Source organism: Myodes glareolus, chromosome 27, assembly GCF_982192425.1.
Source record: "Myodes glareolus chromosome 27, mMyoGla1.1, whole genome shotgun sequence".
In the NCBI taxonomy this organism is placed as follows: domain Eukaryota; kingdom Metazoa; phylum Chordata; class Mammalia; order Rodentia; family Cricetidae; genus Myodes; species Myodes glareolus.
The window spans coordinates 3851881-3877873 of NC_142052.1; the positions used below are offsets into that span (position 1 = coordinate 3851881).

General features: G+C 38.3%; 1 protein-coding gene across 7 annotated transcripts in view; it reads right to left on the reverse strand.

Annotated features, from left to right (window-relative positions):
• Positions 1 to 25993, reverse strand: part of Magi2 (membrane associated guanylate kinase, WW and PDZ domain containing 2) — a 1336576-nt gene that overhangs the window by 915013 nt on the left and 395570 nt on the right. For all 7 annotated transcript variants that reach the window (XM_085684178.2, XM_085684177.2, XM_085684176.2 and 4 more), the window contains exon 2: positions 24622 to 24738. In XM_085684178.2, the coding sequence (XP_085540304.2) occupies positions 24622 to 24738 (117 nt within the window). The remainder of the gene's footprint in view (positions 1 to 24621; positions 24739 to 25993) is intronic.

Genomic DNA, 25993 nt, shown 5'->3' on the forward strand with positions numbered 1-25993 from the left:
ACCCCTATCCACTCCTCCTCCTTTCTTTTCAGAAAAGATCAGGCCTTCCATGCTTATCAGTCAACCCCTGCGTATCAAGTTGCAGGAAGATCAGGCACCTCCTCTCCTATTAAGGCTGGACAAGGCAATCCAGTAGGAGGAAAGGGTCCCAAAAGCAGGTAGGAGAGTCAGAGACAGTCATGCTCCGACTGTTAGGAGTCCCAAAGCTGTAGGACCTGTACAGAGGGCCTAGGTTTCTCACTTGCAAGCTCTCTGGTTGTCGTTTCCGTCTCTGTGAGCCCTTGTGAGCTCAGTTTAGTTGAGTCTGTGGGTTTTCTTGGGGAGCCCTTGGCCCTTCTGGCTCTCACAATCCTTTCTCCACCTCTTTCATAGGATTCCTGAGGTCCACCTAAGGTTTGGCTGTTCCTCTCTGCACCTCTTTCCATCTGTTGCTCGGTGAAGCCTCTCTGAGAGCAGGTGGGCTAGGTAATATCCATGAGTCTAGCAGAATATTATAGGAATAATTTCACTGGTTGTTTTTCCAGTCATGTTAGGTTCTTTCCTGGGCTCTAGGCTGTGCAGACTCTGGGTTCTGGCCCTCTAGGCAGGGTCAGGAGTGAACTTCCTCTCATGGTATGGATATTAAGTTGGACCAGCCATTGCTTGTCGCCTCCCATAATTTCTGTGCCACCTTTCCCCAGGCATGTCTTGCAGGCAGCAAATTCTAGGTCAAAGGTTATGTGTCTGGGTTGGGATTCCAACCACTCGACTCATAATTCTTCACCGGTTACAGGAGATGGCTGCTTCAGGCTCTGTGTCCTGCTTTCTGGGATTCTTAGCTAGGCTCATCCTCATGGATTCCTGGGAATTTACATTGCGCTGGCTCATCCCACTGATTTCCCAGATTTCCGTTGTCTTTCCAAGTGTTTGTTCCCTCCATCCACCAACCCGACCCCTCCTGCTCTCATACCCATAACCCCATCTAGAGCCCTCCCCAGTCTTACCTATGGATTGCAGCATGGTTATCCTTTAGTTTACAGCTAATGTCCACCTGTAAATGAGTACATATCATATTTGTCTTTCCAGATTTGAGTTCCCTCATTCAGGAATATTGTTTTTTCGAGTTCTATCAATTTGCCTTCGATTTTCATATCATTGGTTTTTATCGGTTATGTAATACTCACAAAAGAGATACAAAGTTTTTGAGGCTAAAGCTGAGTCAAGAAGCCTCTGCTAAAGGAACCACACCTCTGCTCACTGCCAGCAAGCAGAGCCTACCAGAGAAAAGGCAGTTACCAAGAAGCTGTGCTTGAATCTGTGCTTGTCTGTCTAGAATCCTTTTTTTAAGTTTTCACTGGTTTTATGTGGAAACTCTTGCCAAATTCTTGGGCTCCATTTGTAGACAGAAGTTTCTGTCCTGCCTGGTCCCACAGCTGTTCAGTCCCAAAGAAACACACAGAGGCTTATAGTAATTGTAAACTGCTTGATAATTAGCTCATGCTTATTATTAACTAGCTCTTACAACTTAAATTAACCCCTACTTTTTTTTGTCTATGTCTATGGCATGGTACCTTTTCTCAGTGAGGCAGTCTCATCTTGCTTCACCTGTGTCTGGCTGGTGGCTCTCTCTGCCTTTCCTCTTTCCAGAATTCTCTTACTCTGGTTGCTCAGCTGTAGTAAGGAGTTGCAGGCAGGCATGCTTTTTGCCTCACCCGGCTCCCACATGGCTAGCTTAGTCCCAGAAATAATAACACACAAGTTATAATCATTTAAACACTGCCTGGCCCATTATCTCTAGAGAGTTAGTTACTGACTAACTCTCATATCTTGATATTAACCCATTTCTAATAATCTCGTGGTAGCACCACGAGGTCGTGGCTTACCGGGAGAGATTTAGCATGTCTGACCTGGTGGCTGGCTCCATGGCGTCTGGCTCATAGCCCTCTTCCCAGCATTTTGTTCTATTTACTCCGCCTACCTAATTTTCTGTCCTATCAAGGGGCCAAGGCAGTCTCTTTATTGACCAATGAAAATAACACAATAGACAGATAACTCTCCTCCATCACTCAGCTATACACTTGCCTGGATCCTGACCAATCAGCGTTTTATTAAACTAACATGTGAGACAAATCTTTACAGTCTACAAGAGCATTATCTCACAGCATTTAAAACATCAGGGCAACTTACTCGTATGTGAACACATACTTAGCAGTACTAATCACCCCTCAGGTTTCTTTACTTTTTTTTCCATAAAAATTACAAGAGGGAGTACCTTTATTTACTTGGCTAACTATTTCAGTCACAATGCATGGCATCACATTTGGCTCTTAGTGAATGGTAAACGAAAGGCTTTAAATGATCAAAGTTGTGAACCTTCTCTTGGAAGATTCTAAACACATTAAAAATTTATTGAGTTACCCCTTTAACAGTGTCATTGTAAAGTGACAAATAATTAAACTTATAGAAAGTTAATAATGATAATAACAACAATAATAGTGAACAGGATTAAGTTAAACATAGGACAAGAGCCATGTAGGTGAAGAAACATAGTTGCCTTCTCTGGAGACCTTTTAGTCATGGGGCCAAATGGCTGCTCAGAGGATAGGGTGACAAATGCCAACTAATCATTGCAGCTGACAGGGCCACTTTCCCGTCCATAGCCAGCAACAAGCCAGACACTCTGACCTTGGATATATTCTGTATGATTCCCTTCATTATCTTGAAATTTTTAGACTATGTATGGGAGTTGAAACTTTCCCACATTGAGAGGCCTAATAATGTCCACACCTGAAGGCCCGAAGAAACTTACATTGCAGTCTCCAAGTCTGTGACTGTGCCAAAAAGAACTTGACGGCAAGATGATGGCCTCAGAAACTCTGGTGAAAAGGAAATTGGTCTGAATTATTAACATGGGTTCAAGTAGAAGGGCACAAGCCCTGGGCTGAAGAAGGTATTGGGAGATTTTACAGCCAGAACGTTTTGGGACTAGTAGGATTAATATAACAAAATGGCGACCCTACCAAAAGCCGTCACTAAATTCAGTGCGACCCCCATAAAATTTTCAACACAACTATTCCCAGATATTGAAAACATAATTTTAAACTTCATATTGAAATCCCCACAAAAAACCATGGATAATGAAAGCACTGCTGAATATATCACCATTTTCAATCTAAAATTAGGTAGGAAATAAGAGATTAGGGTTTAGAGAGGAAATTTTCCATTTGGATAAGGTTATCATTCTAACTCATGGAGTTCAATTGTACTTTTAACGAGGTAAGCAGTGCTTATTTGATATTATTTTCTTTAATATGGCTCACTTGTAAGTCACTTTTGTTGAAATTACGGCTAAAATTTTCCTTCCTTGTAGCAATCGAGCTCGCTTTATATAATTCCATACTTTTAAGTCTTGGCAGATTAATTAGGAGCCGCTGTGGCAGCTTGCAGGGCATGTATACATTTATAATTTGATTTTGATTTGTAGAACACTCAGTCATTGGAAGTAGGAAGGTTGGCTTTGTTAAATCAATTGTGTATCTTTCTAAAAATATCCACGTGGACAATTCCAGGTATTGTCTCTCCATGCCACCCAATAAGTCTTTGGCGATGACTGCAGCGCTTTCTCCAGACTGTATTCCATCACATCCAGTCAGCTGCCTCACTGTGTTTATACACTTTGTGGTACATATCAGGAGTCCTTACAAAGATGAATGCCGAGATAGGCTTTTAAAGAAATTAAAGCTGAAGATACACTGTTTAGCAATTAGATGATATTTTTTATTTCCAGTTTTTTTTCCCATGGATGATAATTAATCTTAACATTTCCACAAAGAAGATAAATAAAAGTGTAGTCTTTATCAGGGAAACAAAATTAAAATTTAAAGCTGCCTTAGTTTTATTATTTTTCCACAAACATAAACATATACGTTACCCAGCTATTTGAAAACCACTTTCTTTAAATAGACAATGAAAGCAAAAGTCTCTGTGAACTCGGGGTTAGTTTGATGTGCCCAAAGGATGTTTGTCCATTGCTTCCTCATGAAATCCTTTAGAATTTTTTTGTGTATCTCTTGTCTATTCTAATCAACTATTCCTTCCAATTTAGCATATTAATGCTTGAGAAAACTATAGTTGTGTCATGCCCTCATTATCAAGATGAGCAAAGGCCCACGAAATAGAGTGATTTTCAAAAGTTCATTTGAGCCCAGGCTTAAACTCCCATGCTGTCTGTTTTCCATCTGAAGGCAGTTTGTCACAGTAGCCAGGGGCTTTCACACCCCTTCACTGTCAGATAATATCAGATAACATCTCACTATACCACCTTCCCCCTCTTTAATTAGGAGATACCTCAGAGTGCAAACTGATATATGCGCACTTTGGATCTCAGGAAAGGACAAAAGACCTCTAGCGAGAGAGTCCTGTCAGGCTCAGGAGGTGAAGAAGCCAGAGCCAAAGAAGGAAGGAAATAGCACCCAGCATGCTGAGCGCTTGCTCTGAAACACAAAACAAGCTCTCAGAGTAGAACATGGACAGTTTTTGTTGTTGTTTGTTTGTTTATTTGCTTTGATGGAATCTCTCCACAGTCTGTCATGGATACATAACTATGTCACCTCTTCTACAAAGCAAGAAGGTGAAACTTGATTTAATAAATCTTCTTGACTTTGTGACTCCCGGCATTGGATAGTGAGAATTGCATTAATTAGTTTGGGAAATGTATAGATATAGGTGTGCTAATGAGCATAACTCTAATTGCTAGCATCTTGCTAGTTACTCTGACTTTAGGAAGGAGTCTACATTTATAATGGTGATTATGTCAAGTTAACACTACTGTAACTCCCAAATGAAAACTTGATGCTGATTATATTCTATGTATATTGATAATCATACTTCCCAGTCACTGCATGGAGCATGATTGAAAATTATAATCTTGCTTTCAAGCTTTATCAGCAATTACAGAATACACAGCAAGGGAAGCCTTATGCTTCCTCCATAATGAACTGACATTTCTGGCCACAGGTTTACGCAGGTGATGAAAGCATCCCATTTTAAAATGCAAATGGGATAAAAACTTCACAGAGAATGGGAAATATTTTATTCCCAACTGTCTTTTCCTCATCTCTCATGTTTGAAAGTTTCCTCTACTTGAATCGGTAATATGAATTTTATTACAATTTATTGATTTCTTTATCACTCTAAATAAAATTAATGGCTGGCATGCCAAGACAGAGCACTTTGTTTGACACTGATGAAGCAATGCAAAGGTCTCCATGGCTTCTATCGTCTTATAATGACATGCACATACACACAGAAAAGAAACAGATTCCTTATTGCTGACAATGATCTTCAAGAACTGACAAAAGAATTAACACAGCTTGCCCTAGGATTCGTCTTCCTGTGAAAAGCACTTTGGTTTGTAGCAGGAGGAATAACATTACTCTTCAGTGTGATAGAATAAGTAGATGTTGAGATGATGTTATGCAGCACATTCCAAATATTGAGAGTGACTTAAGTTCAGGATGGCCAAGGATAATCTACCTTTTGGTGGGAAGAGCAAGTGGCTGCTAAGTACACAGGGAGAGGGGAACTCAATTCATTTTGAGTCACTGTAACAAGAGATGGGGACTGGATATATTTGCATAAATATAGTATATATTTGTTTTAAAGTTAGAGATTTCTTTAAAATTTAAAGGTTTCACTAAGATTTTGGTGCTTGTGAGGTCCAAACGCATGAACCGGGTTGTATAAAAGCCCCCTACTGTACCATGTCATAGGTGAGATTGGGTCACATGCATGGAACGGCCTAGCTTTGGAACAACCCGTTCTGGGAGAAACTAATGCAGTCCCATGAGATACCACCCACTGCTGTGAGACAGGATTAGTTCATTCATGAAGGGAAGACTCAATGATCTAATTATCTCCACTGGGTCTTTCCAACCCCTAAAAGTTTAATCATCGTTATACTACTAACAATGTCGTATACGTGTAGTGGAAGTCTGGAACAGACTTCTCGCATATGAACTTCTGAGATGCAAACCACATAAAATTCTAAATACCAAAACTTATAACTACCTAGGTACATCTGTTCTGTAAAACTGATATTATACGCCTAGATCAAGTAAGAATAAAATGATAAAATATAGAGAAATACGTGATATTTGTAGACTCTGTATTGAAGTTGCTGCAATTAAGATTGAAATAATTCTAAGAAACTAAACACAAATCAAATAACAATCTGTTTTTATGAAATCTGGGTATATTTAAATACTATAGAATGAATTTTAACCATTTGCATAAAATTAAAAAATATGGATGTTGAATATAGGAAGCCTATGAAAAAGCAAATAATGCAAGATGGGGGCAGAAAATATGTGGACGTATGCTCTCTCTCTTGATCTTGCAATTAAACCATTAATCAAAATCCTGAGTTATTTTGCATTTCTCCAATACTTATTGATTTTCTGGATCCTTAGCTGTGAGGGTTGAAAGAGGTGGGTCAATAGATTGACAAGAATTTTCCACTGTGGTGATGTTTTACATGGTGGTTCTGAGGGGACTTTTCCTTCACCATGGGCCTCTTACTGCCACAGCAGTGATGGAGTGAGAACATTGCAATCTTCCCCCTCAGAGGAAGTCTTACAGGTTTACCAAGGATGGCTAATTTAAAGAAATTCTTAAGACACAAGTAAAGGTAAAGCACAGGCAAGAGGGGATTAGAACTATGTAGAAAGTGAGATTAAGAATATTTCAGATAACAGAATGAAGACTGGAGTGGACTGTTGTCCCATTCCCAGAGTAAAGCAAGTAGCAGGAAGAAAAGCATTCTGCAGAGGGGCTGATATGAGTGCATAAGGCCCCTGGCTAGGTTCATTTTTAGCCATGTGCTTAATAAGCATGCTTGGCCAGCTGAATGGACATTCTTCTTGCATTAAAGGCAGCTCAAGACATTTTATTTCATTGACTGCACATCCAGATTAATTACATGGACAATAATTACATTGTGTAATGGTGGCTGTCCTACTGCCACTGCATCTCTCCAGCAAACAGAAACCGTGTTTACCCCAAAGAGTTGGTTGTTAGATGAATCGTATTATGCGAGTCAAAGATTAACCACCTGCCGTAGTTTTAGTGCAGAAATATTTGGAACTGTAATTATCGTGATGTCTCAAATTCTACAAGGAGACATGCACGATTCCCAAGGGAAGAGCTCGGAGTTCCTTGGCTGCTGCTGAGAGAAGTTCATGAGACGTTTTCTTCTGCATGACTGAAGGAGGATTTGATTGCACAATGTAGCTAGGAGGAAATAGAGAAGATTTAAACACAGGGTTTTCAAGAGGTTACTATGGATGTGAGATTGTTCCAAGGACCCCAAGTTGACAATAATTATAAGAAATAACTAATTGGGAACACATCTTCTCACCCTCCCTCCAACCCTCCACAGGAGGGGCATGCATCTCTACTGTAGTCTAGAGTCCAAACCTTTACCATAACAAAATGTGTTGACTAGAATTCTTCTTTTGCTTTCAGCATTGTATAAGTGCTAGAGGGACTGCTGCAATTGCCTGAGGCCTCACATAAAATTAGTTGGGTAGCAATATTTAAGCCTGCACAGTGTCCTGACTACAGATTACACACTACCTGGAATAGAAGCCACAGAATCTACCTCCTGATCTTGACTTTCTTGCTCCACTTGATACTCTATCATATATTTCCATATAGTTAGTCATCATATACTTGCCACTCCCTAAAAACCCCATAAACACACACACACACACACACACACACACACACACACACACACACATGCATCTGTGTCTTCTACCTATCCACCCATTGGATAAATATCTACTTAATACTTAAGGATGAGTAGGATTTATCAGGCAGCTTCTCAGTTAATCCCCTAAAATTTAAAATTGAGTAACTAACTTGAACTATGAAAGATAAGAAAATAACATTCAGTAATTATATATACAATAAACAAAATGTACATATTAAACTTGCTTGCCGATACACACACATACATAGATGCCCAAATTTCTCTTTTAAATAGCATGATCCTCTGCCAGCATAAGTATATACAAAGCATAGATAGTCAGGTTTGCAGAAATCCTTGTGAAGATATAGCCTATGCAGATGGAGTCCTGATGGAATGTAGCTAATACTCAAAACCTTTATAAACAAAATTAACAGTATCAGTTGACCCTGCACACTTTTGCAGCGCTGGTACTGCTCATAGCCCATTTACTGTATGTATGATATACATACATATATGTATGTATATGTATATATCACAATGGTAGGATATCCTCATCATTGCAAGCAGAAAGACTAAAGCTTGATTGGTAAGAATTTTCCAACTTAAATGCTTAGAATTTCATAGACAATACCTAAACTACTTGACTCTCTATTTCAAAAAATGCTTCTGTTGTATTTGCCCTTTAACTTTGGTTCTGTTGGGACAATTATACCTTTTTGAAGATATTTGGCAAAGCATTAAAATAATTTTAAATCTCCCAAATCAGAAAGTGTCATAGATACTTAAAAAAATAAATAGATGTTACAATGTGCAGGGTAGTCCTTAGCATAAAATGTTAGCCTTGGTGAGGATAGGAAGCCAAGCTCTAGAGATGCGACTCTCACCAGTGTTAGAATATTATAGTTTTGTTTGACTGTGATTTATGTTGAAGGAGTGAAGCATCCATAACTCTTCTGTATTTACCTAGCAAGTGTGGATACCACAACTAACCACAAAGGGATGTTCTGTCCCCACCCCAAATACCTGGAGACAAGTACTAGCACCAGGTTCTCATGAATTCTTTCCTTTAAAAATAAGACAGCTCTCTTACCATCCCTCAAGGGGCTTCTATAATGATGGCAAAATTCACAGACCTTTCATATTCCGTAAAGCAATGTTAGGTGCATCTTAAGTATTGGGCTCCTTTTTCTGTAAGAAGGGTAAAATTTTACCTACAAATGATGAGACCCAGTTACAGAGACTCAATATACAATGTACCTCGCTATAAAGGTGCATATCTGATTTATCATTTTGCTTTACTTTTGAATAAAATTAAAAATTCCATACAAGCATACATGACATGTCTGTCTACATTCGCCTTTCTTCTGCAGCTGACTATTATTTGTTCCCTTCCCATCATTGATCAATTCATTCCTTCTTTCATTGCTTATGTGCATGATTTCATGCACCTATGTGAACTCTATACACCACAAAGAGCTCTCTAGATTGAAATTAGGCCTATTCATTACACGGGAAATTATGCCAGGTACCGGAAACCTAGCCAACTATCCCAAGGATAATATGGCACGGATCTTAGAGCAGAACATACTTCTAGCACTTGACTAAGTCAGCATAATTCCCAACTGCTTTCCAAGTGTTTATTCCTACACCCCCAGATAAATCCAGCTCTCACCACTCATCATACAAGCTTCCCTTTAACAAACTGTGACCGTTACAGAAAATCACAACCAGTCAATATGCGGAGAACAAGTACTGCAAGATGCCAAGCTCTAGTGGATACATCTATAACACAACCCCTTACCTAAGGCTCAAAGAACATCACAGAAGGGCGAATGGAAAAATTCTAAGTGCTAGGGGGACCAGGAACTCTGCTAAGAGACTGTGTCTCCTGAAAATGACAAGGGAGCTTCGCCCCTAATAAATCAACAATATGGCTGCCTGAACAAAACCTAGAAAAGTATATCATCAATACATCAGATAGGCCAATATGAAAGGGTGAAGTCGTATGAGGCTCACCAATGGAAAAAGCTACCAGCAACTAACAAATATATATATATATATATATATATATATATATATATATATATATATATAGAGAGAGAGAGAGAGAGAGAGAGAGAGAGACTCTTCTAAGGATGACCTTAACTGGTTTATCAGTACCAAGTTCTTGGTCCCGAAAGCATAGATTTTCAGGAAATACTAGATGGACCAATCACCAGGCTGTATTTATATATGATGTGCATGTGCACGCATGCATGTGTGTGTGTGTAAAACAATTATAAAAAAGGACATGATTTAGAGAGGGGTACATGGGAGGGATTAGAAAGAGGAAATGGAAGGAGAAATGATATGATTATATTTCAATTAAAAATAAAAAGGCATAAATAAACTAATTTATCTCTTAAAATTAAAATATCTAGGAACTATGAGTGAGAAAAAATATGATACTTGTTTTCAGAAACTGGTTTAATTCTCTTAATTAATATGATTTTTTCCTAGTTTAATCCATTTTTCTGCAAATAGCATAACTTTCTCTTTATAGCTGAAAACAATTCAATTGTGTAAATATACTATATTTTATTTCCACAATTCTCTCTTATTGGATATCTACGTTTGTTCTAAAATTTCACAATTGTGAATTGTGCTATAGTAAGCATCAGTGATGTACATTTATGTCTAATATACTGATGTCCAGCCCTTCAAATAAAATACCAAGGAATGGTGTGTCTCAGTCATGTTATTGACTCAATTTTGGCTTAGGAGGAATTTTTCTACTCTTCACCATAGAGAATAAACTAGTTTATGTTCCACCAGTGGTGTGTAAGATTCCATTTTGTCCACATCCTTCCCTGCATATGTTATTATTTGATACTCTGGCTGGAATATAATGAGATCTCACTCTAGTTTTGACTTGTACTTCTCTGATGGCACCATAGTGAGGTTGAACGTTTTTTCATATGCTTACTATGGTTTAAATACATGTTTCCCCTGTTATGTTATTTGGTGATTTGTGTCCCACATGAGATCAAACATGTTGTAACGTCAATATATGTCTCACTCAGCATCTGCTATCCATGTCTAGGGTCCTGTACAACCGTTTTTAAATGTTAAGTTAATTAATTCCTTGGGACATAGGGACTCCACCTCTGCTCTCAAGTCATTGCTAGCTCCTGGGATTTAATCACCTGGTCCCAAGAACAATATCCTTAGAGCCCCATCACCTATTCAACTGAACTTGGGTTCCAGAGTTGATTAAAACTTGCCTTTAAGTTGTTGGCCTGGCGGCTGTAGCTTTGACAGTACTCACAATTTTAAAAACAACAACAAAAATGAACTAAATTCTAATCTTTGTTTTATGAGATATATGTTCAGTAATAATATTATAATGCACAGAAATCACTGAGAGACAAACTTATAGGAGATAGATAAAAATGAAAGACCTTCAAAGATCCTAGACTATGGCAATCCTAGCTCTCAGTTACTCTCCAGAACTTGACAGCTACAGAACAGGATGAAATAGTTCATCCCTTCTGGCAGGCTTTCATCGTGCTGGAAGGAGCGATGTAAACAAGAGAAGGAACGTGGTCATAAATCACTCCAAACTGTAATGATTGGCCTGGTAAGACATGTCCAATGGTACAATAGCGGCATAAACACCACAGTGATAATCAAACTTTCTGACTGGATTTGAATTCCTCAAGATGAAATTGATACATGGCGCCATTATCAGGCCAAGAACCTATGGCAAACTAGTCAGAGGTTTTAGAGGAGAACCTACCATTGTTCTGCTAAATGGGCATAGTATTAATCCAATTTCTAAGCGCTTTCCAAATACATTCATCAGTGCATCTATCAACTTCATCTGAAAAGCTTCTATTTGCAGTAGATGTCATGAATAAAGTATGCCCAAGAAGAAAATAAGAGACTGCATCATGCACAGCCCTACAGGAATTGTGCATATCACATCTCCCTTCTTAAGACTCCAGGGATGGCTGCAGAAGAGGGAGAGAAAGGGTATAAGAGCCAGAGGCAAAGATACCTACAAGGAAACAATGTACTTAGCACGCCGTAAGGCAACTGGACATATGAATTCACAATGGTGGTGGCAGCATGTGTGAAATCGGTGCATGCCCACCTGGCACCGAATCCCAGCAAGAAGGGAGTTGGGCAAAGAATTCCTTCTCTAGGTATGGAGTTACTGGCGAATGTCAGCTGGTGGGAAAGGAAGAGTCATTTTTCTCTAATAAGAGTGGATCTCCTAGTGAGTGGATTATGTGCCAGTGGAGGATCACACATCCAAGTATATTTGGGCAGCACAAATTGGTTTTGAAATTTTTTTTTTTAAATGAGACACAGGTGGTGGTGGTGGCACACACCTTTAATCACCAGCACTTGTGAGGCAGAGGCAGGCAGATAATTGAGAAATCGAAGCCAGTCTGATCTGCAGAGTGAGTTCTTGGAAAGCCAGGGCTGTTAGCTGTTACAGAGAGAAATTCTGCCTCAAAAAAGTAAGGGAAAAAAGAAAGGAGCAAAATGTTGGGTAGATAGAGAACAGGGACAGACTTTGGAAGAGTTAAGGACTGAATAGGATCAAAAACATTGACTGAAACTTGAAATTCTCAAAGAACTAATAAAGAAAATGTGAAAAGTGAAATAAGTAAAGAAACCTCTATATTTCTGCTGGTTGGGGAAGGCAGGTGTTTTAAAAACTCACACTGGGTTTTAAAAATATGTTCTATGTTTTTGGCTTCTGTATATGAGTTAGAACTACGTCAGTCACATGTTCTTACTAGCTCTCAATGCTAACAAAACTAAATAAAAATAATTATAAAATATAAAAGTTTAGGCATTTTAATCTCCATAAGCTTAACAAGTTATTAAGTACACTTATGCCAGTTTAAAATGACAACCACAATTTTTTAACAACTGATGAGTTTTGAAGGTAAGTTTTTATGAAGATTATCATATTCATAAAGAGAGTAACTCTAGCCTGGGAGATAATTGAAATTGCATTGTTTGTTTGTGTATACTAAAGAGCCAGATGTCTTTGCCCCACACCATGATTGTGTGAACATTCTGACTTAAATACTAGCTCTTCAAGTTCATGAACCCATACATTACTTGTTTGTGTATTTAAGTAGTCTTCCCAGAGACTTATAGCATAATTCCTTAATGAACTTTGGGACACAGACCTGATTTTGGGACCCACAAAAAGTTGCTGAGGTTGACCTGTGATCACAGGATTGTTCCACTCAGTGCTGAAGCATCTTGCTCCTTCCCAAGTATAATTAATTTTCTGTAGTGCTTCAAATAATATATTCAACTCCTCAATTTTAATTAAGATTCCTTTTCTTGCTCCAAATTTAAATGATGTTCCAAAAGCATTTTTGTCCATTGATTTCTCATGTGAGAAATATAATTATGAACTCAGTTTTATTAGTGTCACATTCATACTTTTAAATAATAAAATTGTGAATAAAAATGAACAAGGCTCCAACACACATTGAAAATGTCTCGTTCTGTAAGTCGAGCACGGCAGTTCCAGAATGCAATGATACTGCATAAGTATTCGCACTTTCTAAAGAACATAAGCATTTCTATTATAGCCTATAACCAGTTAGCATAATAAAATCATTAGGAGACTTAGTGTAGGAAGAAAAGGGGAAAGCCTTAACAAACACTCTGAGTCTGATATTTGTCTTGTAAGCATTTAACTACAGATGACTAAAACATGAATTTAAAAACTAGTCTTCAATTCCATAATAAAATTAAGATATATTACTATTTTTATACATCTAGGGAGTTCTTAAAAAGAAACAGATTCAGAGGTTAGAAACAACCAGGGATGTTTTTCAACAAGAATGTTGGGCTCCATTCCTTAGGCTGGTAGTCAACAAGAAGTATTGGGGTAATCGGAGCCATAACGGTGATGCCACTCTCAGCCTCGGGATTCCAGAACTTACCTGAAGGCCTCAGAGGCCACACTTCTGGTAGAGCCCCACCCTTCTCAGGAGTTTTGTGCTGTGGTTCGTAGTCTCAGGGAATAATTCCTAATCTCTGCCTTCTCTTGATATTCTAGTCATTTTCTAAACAACCATTCCCTAACCCTCTTCCCCATTAAAATCCCTCGAACTGTTTTATTTTCTAACCTTAAACTTGCAGGACATATTATTTATACTGGTTTGCTTTGTGGAACAAAGGAAAACAGAAAAAAGAGGCTGAAAGCTTGACAACAGTTAAGCTTGGCTGTACTCTCGCCGGGTTCTCAGTGGTCACAGTGGCTCCCTGGACACTGTTGCGAGTCCTGGACTGTAGCCAGAGAGCTAGGGATGTTGCCCAGTTCTGAAATGCTGTTACACGGAACACCCAGTGGCGGCTGAGCCAGTGCAGAGGGAGCCACGCCAAGAGTGATCTTTTAATTCAAAAGAAGAGGCATCTCACGATCTCAGAACAAATATCCCCGTTGTTTCTGTTTTGCTGTCCTCCAAATAAAAATGGGAAAATTCATGCCATTCTGGAATAATATCCTAAGAAGCCTTGACACTTTACATGAACAATATTGCTGCCGTGACTGGAGAGCGGCCATTCAGATGTGAGCAATCCATAATCCCTGCAGAGTTTAGTTCTTGCTCAGATAAGTTAGTGCTTTCATGGAAATACTAATCAGTATTGATAGATATCCCATCAGAGTTCTGGCTCAGAATTCTGGCTCAACTATAGAAGAAGTCAGAGCTATAATCATTGAAGATGTAACATTATACACCCAATATTTGGTTTCTTGGTAAATGACAGAGAAGACTCGAACGCTTCTCATGTATTTACTAGCTGTTTGATTTAGAGAAGGGTACATGAGCTCTCCAAGACTAAGTGTGCTAGTGAGAACAATTCATCTAGCTAAGTGAAGCTGGACAACCTGCCTGTACATAGGTGTTTGGTGTTTGTTAATGTTAATTCCGTTCTGCCACTCCCGCCGTGATTTACAAAACTAAGAATTGGGAAATTCTTAAATAAGAATTGGAAAACTAAGAATTGGAACTAACAATTGGGAAATTCTAATATGGGAAACTAAGAACTACATAATACCTGCTTATAAAGTTTTACATTATTACAAATGTATGGAATAATTTAGAGTATTAAGGTTTATAAAGCTAAGTATTTATAAGTAAAGTTTATACAATCAAAAAAGCTCTTAGATAGTATATATATAGTATATATTATAGTATATATATTATGCATTTATTCTCTTCCTATATTAATAAATTTAAAATTATTCTCTTCCTATGTCAATAAAGAATGAAATATGCATCAATTAAAATGTTTCTTTTCCAATAAATAGCCTATACTTTAATATTTCTGGCAATGACATGATAAAGAGAAAACAATTTAGAACTTGATTAGTTAATGGCCAATTGGGAGGGTCTTTTCAGGATGAGAAAACCTTCCTTGCATTGCATTCAGGATATGAAATCTAAGATTCCTGCATCTCTGAATGTTCCTTGATCACCTGCATTGTTTTTCTTTTTTAAAAGTTTTTATTTGAAAGTTTTTTATTACATTTTATTTACCAACCACAGTTTTCCCTCCCTCCCCTTCTCCTGCTTCCCCCATCAACCTTCCTCCCTCTCGAAATCTCCCATCCACTCCTCTGATAGGGTAAGGTTTCCCATGGGGAGTCAACAAAATATGGCAGTCAGGTTGAGGCAGGGCCCCCACGCTGGGTAACTAGGCTGAGCAAGGAAGCCCTCCACAGGGAACGGGCTCCAAAAAGCTAGTTTATGCACTGCACATAAATCCTGGTTCCACTGCCAGTGGCCCCACAGACTGCCCAAGCCCCAGAACTGTCATCCACATTCAGAGGACCTAGTCTGGTCCTATACTGGATCCCCAGCTATCAGTCCAGAGTCAGTGAGCTCCCACTATCTCAAATCAGCTGTCTCTGTGGGTTTCCCCATCATGATCTTGACCCTTTGCTGATAGAATCCCTCCGCCCTCTCTTTGACAGCACTGCAGGAGCTTGGACCAGTGCTTGGCCATGGCTCTCTGCATCTGCTTCCATCAGTTACTGGATGAAGGTTCTATGATGACACCTAGGGCGGTCATCAATCTGACTACAGGTCAAAGCCAGTTCAGCCACCCTCTCCACTATTTCTAGGAGTCTCAGCTGGGGTTATTCTTGTAGCTCGTAGATCCCTGAGAATTTCTCTAGCACCAGATTTCTCCCCAATGTCATAATGGTTCTCTCTATCAAAATATCTCTTTCCTAGCTCTCCCTCTCTGTCCTTCCCCCAACTTGACCATCGTGTTCCCCTCTCCCCCCCCCCCTGCTCTCCTTCTCCTCCCCCTGCTCCCAATTTTCTCAGGCTATGTATCTATTCCCCTTCCCAGGGGCCTCCGGCTGCATAGCTTTTCACCGCTGTCAGTAATCAGATGAGATCAGTGAGAATCCTACCTAAAATGGGGAGGACAGAGACACACAGGTGGGATCTGCTTCTCTTTTGTCTTTGGAGGAAAAGCTGAGGGGTAGTAATTAGCGTGTGTTGTGTAGGACTCAAAGTTATCTTCCCTCCAGGGGAACTTGTACAAATATTTGGTGACAGATTTGTGTAAAAAGCAGCTTCTCTGAAAGCTGGACCTTGCGTGGGTAAAGCAAGTAGGTAACGCTGTGGCTGAATAAGAGCTGGGAAACATTCCAGTTCTCCACTCTGACTTGCTTGAAAAGGTAGACTCCTTGCGAAGTCTTTAATTGAATCAATTGTTGATCCCACGTCAGACTTAACTTTTAATTAACTCCATGTGAGGAAACCCTACAGACTTTCCTAAATTCTTCATTTGTGCTGTGAAATCGTTGGCTGCGCTAAGCATTGATTTGCTCTCCCACTAGCTTGATCCCAACAGGGCTATTCAGTCACACAAGCCACATTTTAGAAAGCTCCACCTTAGAAGACGCTATATTTCATGTTAAACACCTTATCACAAGTATAGCAATCATATTCTCATAATGATATGCCTCCTGGTAAAGAAGTCTTTAAGACACATCTCAACTCACTACACATTCTAAGGAAGAGAGCAATTTTTTAAAAAAAATTGTAATTCTCATTATGTTTGTTTTCTTATCCATTTGCTGAGACTGGACTAGGTTTCAGAGTTTCGTGAATAGTGAGGGCAAATTTCAGGGGACATCAGAGTTGTGATGGTATCTTTAACTTGACATTCATAGAAAAATTTGAAAGTCACACTTCACTGGTTTTATCCAGAACTGCACTTAATTTAAAGCTCCTTCTTTATTTTCCCCTGAAGAGTCTGCTGCATTTGATATACTTTTAGCTTCCATGAGCTGCTTACACCTGCTTCATATCACCGGCGTCCCATTCTCAGAATAATTTAGTCCGCTGGAGGAACTGATTTGAATAATGACAAAGCAAGTCAGCGGAATCTGAAAACTGCAGAGTTTTGGGTGAACGGGAAAGAACCATTTCACTTCATTTCAGCCCATCACCTCCCTCCTTCCAGGCACAAATAAAACCTTGGTCAAGGCCTCATGGGTAGCGAGTAGCAGAATCTCTACCATCAATGGCCCTGGTTCTGAGATGAGTTTTCCACCACAGTACCAAGATTACAAACAGATAACGCTGAAGGTTACTGCTCCTTACTATACCCTGCAATCCTAACTTGTAGTGAACAGATAACGGTTGACTGCTGCGTTTGTTATTAAAATAGCAGTGACTGTAACCAGGACTCCCTTGTTAATCACCGTCTCATCCAAGTGTGCCTGAAGTAGACACTGATGGCCCAGCTGCACTCCGTCGTCTTCAGGCTTTGTCCACCTCCTGGTTTCTGTCAGCTGCTTCCATCATTACCCCGTAACCTGGTTCTAATCACGGCTGATGTAAACTTAGATGGGTCTTACTTAATAGCCTTAACTGATTTTTAAAAACAGTACCGATGTAAACGTGAGACGTGTCGACTTTATATTTTAGTACACAGGGCTATGAAGTCAAAACATTCAGGAAGTATATTCTTAGCTCCCCCCAAGGAGGGTTAGCTTTATTGAAAGTGATTATTGGCGTTTTGGGGAGAGTATAAAATGCTTTAATAACTCAGATCCCTTATTCTTACAGCAGTGGTTAGGGACATTTGAAGTTTAAGACTGAATATTCACCTACCACCTGCATCAACGGTGTGCAAGTTCTGGAGGGTTTCTCTCTCTCTCCCGCTCTCTCTCTTTCTCTCTTCTACTTCTCTCTCTCTCTCTCCTTCTCTCTCTCTTTCTCCTTCTCCTACTCCTCCTCCTCCTTCTTCTTCTCCTTCTTTTTCCTCTTATTCTTATTATTCTTATTATTTTTATTCCTCTCTCTCTCTCTCTCTCTCCCACCTTTCTCTCTCTCTCTTATAATTACTAAAGAGATAAAGGCAAACCACATAAAAAAGTCAGATTACAGAAAAGGAAAAAAAATCAACGTGGTCAATACAAATGGAATTTTACGTGGTTGGGATAATTGGTAAAATTCCACTCTCAGTGTTTACTGCTTTTCTTTCGTGTTAGATGTGTTCCTCTGTTTTAACACTGAAGACTTGTGTCAAATGGAGAAGTCAATGGAATCACTTCTAACATTCCTTGACTTCAAATTCCACGTAAGACTCTGAATCTAATAATTAAATTAAATGATTTAATTCAATCAAATGATGAATTTCTCACATATAGAATATACCCCCAACTAAGTCAATTCATTACAATCTAAAAAAAAAATTGGAATTGGTTTGTAAGACTGTTTCTGCTTATTAATATTAAGTACCACACCTATGGTGGGAGAAAAGAGTCCCCTTAGACTCAGAAACTAAGAGCAGAAACTAAACTTTTAAGACTCAGAACAGAACTGAAGTGTCAAGATCCGTAATTCCTCTGTCAGAAACTATATACACAGTGACAATAACTGGGAAGGAGAGACTATCCACTTGGTCTGCCTTCAAGGATGCAGTATCAGCGACTCATCATCCACGCTAGAGCTTATGTCTCAGTGATATAGTTGTGGGTGAGTGAACCAGGATCCTGTGAGCAACCCCAGTAAAGCCACTGCTTTGTTAGGAGTTTGAATGGAATCATGAGTTTTCTTTGTCATCACTGACTTAACTGCTCACGTAACCTCACAAAACACACCAATACTTTTACGCATATAATTAAGTCTTTATATTCTCAGAAAAAGGTGATTAAGCTTAATCCACCTTTCTGTAAAATCATAATATGTTTTAATTAATACACCACAAACGGATCCATCTGAGAGAAACAGATGGTTACTTTGCACCATCTGCAAAGTATTTCTCTTTTACCACTGATCCTTCCAGGACAGAGTTTGAATTTCCCAAGAAATCTGTTTGATTTGTGTAGTATTTTTTTTAACTCTTTGGGGGCCTGCCACCCAGCTCCCAAATAAATACATGGAGACTTATTCCTACTTATGAATCCCTGGTTTTGCTCAGCGTGTTTCTAGCCAGCTTTTCTAGCATATATGATCCCGTTTCTCTAGAACTACATTTTACTTCTGGACTTTTAACCTTTCCTTGTTTTATATATATTTTTTTCCTTTTTACTCCATGGCTGGCTCTGTGGTTGTATGACTGTGTGGCTGTGTGGCTGGCCCTTGGCATCCTCCTTGCCTTCTTTTCTCACTTTTCTCTTCACCAGAGTTCTTCATCTCTTTATGCCGTCTGTCTGGCAGATCCACCTAGCCCTCTACTGTCTAGCTATTGACTGTCTAGCTCTTTACTAGACTGATCAGGTGTTATAGGCAGGCACAGTAACAGCCTCACAGAGTTACACAGATGCAACATGAAAGAATGCAACACATCTTTGCATCATTAAACAAATGTTCCACAACATAAATGACGATAGTGTATTTTAAACTAATATTCCACAATGCATTTGTTAATAGATTGTCTTCCCTTTTGGTCCCAGATGTTGATAAACATGTTTATTCAGCAATACTACTCCTTTTTAATATTTAGTGCCAAATATAATTAGTCCCTTTTTAAAAATCAAATTCATTTTAAGCTGGCAAGTTAATCTGAAATAATTGTGAAGGAATATGATTCACACTCTAAAGGCAACTTCTGGTTCAAGGGTCTACGTTGATGAGTCTTATCTGAGACAATACGAACAATGTTGGAACAGATATATGATGAATATTTCTTGGAGTATAGTTGGATTAAAATTCAAGGGAATTGGATGTTTCCACCAATATGCTTGTATGTCTTGCCATTGTTCAACTTACCACAGTGGTCAGACCTAACCTACTGAAAGATATGCAAAGAACTTAGTTAGATTCATGGTCATTTTCAACTAAATGAAATTCCATTCACTGAAAAATTATGGTCTTGTCTTTTTGGTAATTAATTTTTAGGATAGTATCACTAGCCCATCTTACTTCATGTGTAAAAATGTCTCTTTACAATACAGACTAGGAATAATAGAAACTATTTTTATCCATACCCACAGAAAGTACCATCTTATTTAGCATCACACATTTTTTAAATTATAAAGTTAATATTTAAAAGAGTAAAAAATTATTTAACTGTAAAAAAAATTGGCTTTTGGGTAATAAATGTTTGCTTCATTCGGAACAGTAGAGGTCTCTGACCCAGTTCACAAGTTCTGTGCTCCACGGCCAGTCAGCTGCATCCTTACAGTCCTTTCCAGACAGCATTGTATATGAGCTCACAGTCAGTAAAAGAGATGGTGTTTCATTGTGTAACTGTAAATTTTATGTACTCATGACTACTCTTAACAGATCATTCTTTGTAAATTTTATAAACCCCATATCTGCTCTGTGAAAGGCAATTTCTCATAAACATTAAAATACCAAAATGTATGCTAAACTCTTACAATTGTATCCTTGACAATTGCTCTTAGCAGTAGTTAGCTTTACGGACTTAAGTCACAAAAATATGTGAAAACATCAGTGTGATTTAAGCCTCAGTATAATCTTTCAGATAGTATTTTCTTTCATATTTTACGTCTATATTTTAAATCATATTTGGTTTTATGTAATAGTTTTTACTTTAGCGTTATTGTTTTGTCTTTTACCTGGTATATATTAGTGTCCTACTAATAAATTGCAGTGATCATTTTTCTTTCATATTTTACGTCTATATTTTAAATCATATTTGGTTTTATGTAATAGTTTTTACTTTAGTGTTATTGTTTTGTCTTTTACCTGGTATATATTAGTATCCTACTAATAAATTGCAGTGATCATTTTTCTCTTAATTAAGAAACATAGTGAGATTGACTGTACTGGATTAGTCTCAAAGTTAAATATATACAATACCATGCCCAGTAGAATATTAAAAAGCAGTAAACTCCATTTTCTCCAGCCATTAGGAAATGAAGCCAACACTTTGGAGAATTTGTTTTACAAGCTTCCATCTATACGCGTGTATCTATACTGTCCCAGGTATAACAGCTGCTGACTTAGCTTTGCTGTTTAACATACCAGGACGAAAGGACTCCGTGCGTCTTCTAATAAATGCTGGAAAGTTAGAACTTTCCAAGTTGCCCTTTATACACCTGCAGGGTAATTGACATTCCGTGGGAGAGATGCTCTAAATTCTTACATTCTTTATTAGTTTGCATTTCTTTAGCTACTCCTTATCTCAGTCGAAGCCACCACAGGCTTGGCTACTCATATTTTCCCTGTGTCTACTTAAGTTCCCTCATGTAGAATCTTAAAACAGAAATTTAATACTAGAAAATTGGTTTGTAGTCTCCATGTAAAAGCAATTATTTTTCGCATTCAGTAGCCAGGGTTCCCTAAAACCTTACATTTTCCTCTATTAGTTGTATAATTAACAACATGAAACACTTAGGGAATGTCTTCCATGTAAGAACATTGAGACTGCATTGGGCTCTACACAAATAGAAGCACAGTTCGTGAAGACCTTTCCTTTGTGGTTGGATTGGAAAGAATAGTGAGTTGATGCCAGCAGAGACGATGCCTGCAATTGTTCATGGCTCCACATACTGTCTGTAAAAACCATGCCTCCACGGCTAGAGAGACAGCTTTTGTTTTGGTTTGATTTTTTTTCAAGACAGGGTTTCTCTGTAGCTTTGGAGCCTGTCCTGGAACTAGCTGGCCTTGAACTCACAGACTTCAAGAGTCTGCCTCTTCCTCCCCAGTGCTGGGATTAAAAGCATGCGGCACCACCGCCCGACTGAGATACAGCTTTTTATACTTACTTTCTTAGCAATTCCAAGATAAAGTTCTAAGAAAACTAACTCAAAAGGCTAAATGTAATCAACCCTTGCGGATGCAAACCAATGCGTAAGATTTTATATTATTTCCAGTCAAAGGCCAGTAGAGACCTAGATTTCCCGCCCTCCTTCCCTTGCTTAGCTAATGTGACCACAGCTGGACACAGACCTCTTTAAGATGCGTATACAGAAGTCAGTACTTACAAGTGCCTTTCGTTCAGTCTGGTGGATGCAGAGATGAGAATGTGTGGACCCGTAATTCTGGGGCTCCTACACACGTGCTGAGCACTGAGCTCTAGGATTGGAGTTCAGCTCCAGGATTTGCCTCTTCTTTTCTCCTAGTTGCACCGATCCATTTAGGAGCTAGAGTCGCTGAGTTAGATCCAGTTTTGTGAAGAAAAAGACTCACTCCATCCGCACAATCAAAAAGTGATCCCACGCTTGCGTCTATGCACTTATCAAGCACGAATCTCTAGCGCCATTGCTTGATTAAACAAGAGGCGGCCGTATTCACATTGATATATGTATGTATAGGAACCATGATATAATTCTTAGCAGCATTTCTTTTCCAGTGGGGTGGGTTCATCAAATCATAAGGCTTTATTGACCCAGGAGGATGTATAGGAAATGAGATTAAATAATGAATGCCATTATGGGCTGTATACACTTGAAAGTTCCTAAGCAATGGTAGTACTGGTTGGACTATTGGCATATTTTATTACATACTCTCTGAGAATGACTGAATACTTCGTTAAAAGATATAACGAGTAAAGGAGACAGACTGTTCAGGACTGGCTCCTCGGCGTGAAAGCATTTTTTAATAGTATAAATCGGAATCATCTTTATATTAGATGTTTTTTCACTATTATGTTAAATTAAAAGCACGGCTAGAGAAAGCTGTTATTGAAATTGGCTATTAGAAATGGTGGCTGCAAAATCAAAGAGCAATTGTTTCCTGATAATATTTAGATCCCTTGAGTTTCTAATTATCTCCTTTACAGGCCTTGCTCAAGATTTCTAATTGAATTCATGACCTTGAACCAGAATTACATCTTGAAGCTCTCTAGCTTTACTAATAAGTGCTGTATTTTACCCTTATATTTACTTTTTCCTTCATAGTCCTTCCTTGGTATGCTAAAGAAAGATGCTTTAAAAGTTAATTAGCTAATGCAAAATTCCCCCCATTATCGTCATATTTAATTAAGATTTTCTTATTGACGCTGCCGTCCTAGCAAGGACTACAAGTACCCCTGAATGTCAGGTTCTTATCTAATGCTTTCAGCTTTTAAACAGAACAGAGTGCCTGTACTTTTTATTTAGTATTTTGGGTCTCCTCTCTTTCACGCCACGAAAGATAAATTCACCTAGATACACTGACAGCATCAAGGCTTTGAAAGGGCGTCCATCCATCACCTTATACACAGTTCAGTCCCTTCAATCCATCTTCTGCCCATCACTAGATGTCAAACTCCACATGTTTGAGAGTGTGCTTTTCTCAGCATGCAGCTTCACAGCAAGAGTCCGGTGTCTACTCACTTACAGACATGCATTGAATAGGAATCACTTTGACCAACAAGATAACAACTGTCCAGTATTCTTGTTTAGTAATGGATGGTAAATATACCATGACAATATTCTGATGACCATTTGGTACCGACTGATGATGACAATCAGTTCCCACCCATCCCCAGAGACTAAAACCCCTGGTGGTTTCTGCTCTACCTTCCCATTATTGTGCGTTTCAATATTGTAATACAAGTTTTCATTTGTATCACTTTCACAAATGTTGGTAATTCAGCTGTATGGATCATTTTTGTCTTGTTTAATTTATTCTAATCAAACATTCCTTGTAATGATAATGCCTCAGAGCTCTTGGTTTTTAGTTTATTAATGTTTAGGATCTGACTGAATGAAACCCACACATCTGTATTTCTATAGTGTGGATAGGCTTTTGGCAGTTAAAATATCTCACTTGAAGAAAGTGGATTTTGATACCTACACAGGGTCTAGAATTGAGTTGGGATTCCTTTTTCTTAACATTATTAGGGGAATGCCAGAAAGGCAGGAGCAGGGACTCACAAGTTGTTTTACAAATTGTGTCAATTTACGTGGTCCTCTCTTTTAAAGAAATTGCTAGAGACTGCACACAGAAGTCTAAGTTGGTGTATATCATCACCAGTTCCCAGAGAGTAGTGGAATATGTTTTGTTTGGTTTTCATAGTGTGGTTATTATGGTCGGAAGACTCCCTGGTGCAAAATCAACTATGGATTCTGTTAATAATGGCTTCAACCAAGGAATCTGTAGTCTCCTGGATCCTGGTGTGAAGTTCTGCCTCAGTCATGACGCAAGAATCACAGAAGATCTGGTCTAGAATCACTATTATCAATACTAACATGCACAGTGTAACTAAGATATACTTCGTAGCGTAAAGACCACAAATCCCTGTAGGATTTTATTATATACCACAAAACCACAGTTAAAAGTTTTTGCAATTGTACTTCCATATCTCAAATTTGATTCCAATTTCAACTATCCATAAAATGTCTATGTGACAGTATCTTTCTTTTAAATAAAGAATAAGCATATAGCTGAGCAGTTCTCGGCCTATCACAGAAAGAGAAGAATGTTGGCCATGGTACTCACATGGCACCGTGCGGAGGTAGAGGTTGTCACGGATGATTTGCTGAAGTTCGTGGTCAACAGAACCCTTCTGAAATCTTAAGTTGAGGTAGTGACGAAGATCCTTATCAACAATTCCTCCTAAAATAATAAAGTTTCTTTTTGTAAAAGAATTCAATATATATATATAAACATACAACTTGATTCTATTATAAGTACATTCATAATACATAAAATATGAATAATTTCAAGTGACTTTATTGATGTCTAGGACATTTGTTACTACAATAACAAAGTAGTTTCTCTTCAATGTCCATACATATTAATTTGTGAATAGCTTTATTTTTCATTTAAAGTGTAGTTTTAATATTGGTAGGGTATTAGTTACTACTGAAATCTCATTGAATTATCCATAATATATCTCATTTCAGGGCTAAAAGGTTATTTATTTCTTCATTTTCATTGCTTTTTCCCATCAACACAACTAATCACCATTTTAATTCTATTTCCTTGAATGTGATTGCTGCAAGCATCACATGGAAGGGGTCATATAATATTTATCCATTGTTACTGGCTTATTTACTAAGCAAATGTCTTCTGAGTTTGAAAAAACTTTCAAGTTCTTTAAGGTTACTATGGAAATGAAGTGATGTAGAAAGTTGAAAGAAAAATGGCTACATAAATATTGATGATTTTCTTCCCTCCATGAAATAAATCAAAGTGATTCTTGTGTAATGTAATATATGTGCCAAAGTTTTAGCTAGAGGTAAAGTTTGAATGACTTTTCTTCATTGCCATCAAATCACTGAAGTATGTTTGCTGCTATAATCTCAGAAAAAATGGAGTATGACTGGAAAAAGACGATGCTGTCGTTCTATTGAATATTAAGTTGAAATTAAGTATAAATTTATTAAATTATGAATATTAATCTTAAGAGTCTTTCTAGTTGCAGACTGTAAAGAATAAATTAAAAAGCAAAATACTGGGGCCTCCCGAGATAGTCAGCAGCTAAGCAATGTCACTGCTTTCCTAAAAGACCCAGGTTTGGGCCTCAGTACCCACATGTTATTCACAATGACTCAAATGCTCTTGCACACATGTGGCTCACACAATCTCATGCAGGTGCATGTGCGTGTGAGCACACACACATACACACACACACACACCACAAATAATAAATAATTGTTTTATTTAAATCTAAAATGCCTACAAATGTAAACAGGAATACCATAATCTCTTATCTTTTCCTGAAATAATATTAAAGTACGTTACTGCTGTTCTTGGTTGGCAACTTAACTACATCTACAACTGAATAAGGTACACCTCTGAAAGTGATTTTTCTTAATTAAATCTATTTATTTGGGAAGACCGTTCCTGAATCCAGATCTTTTGAGGT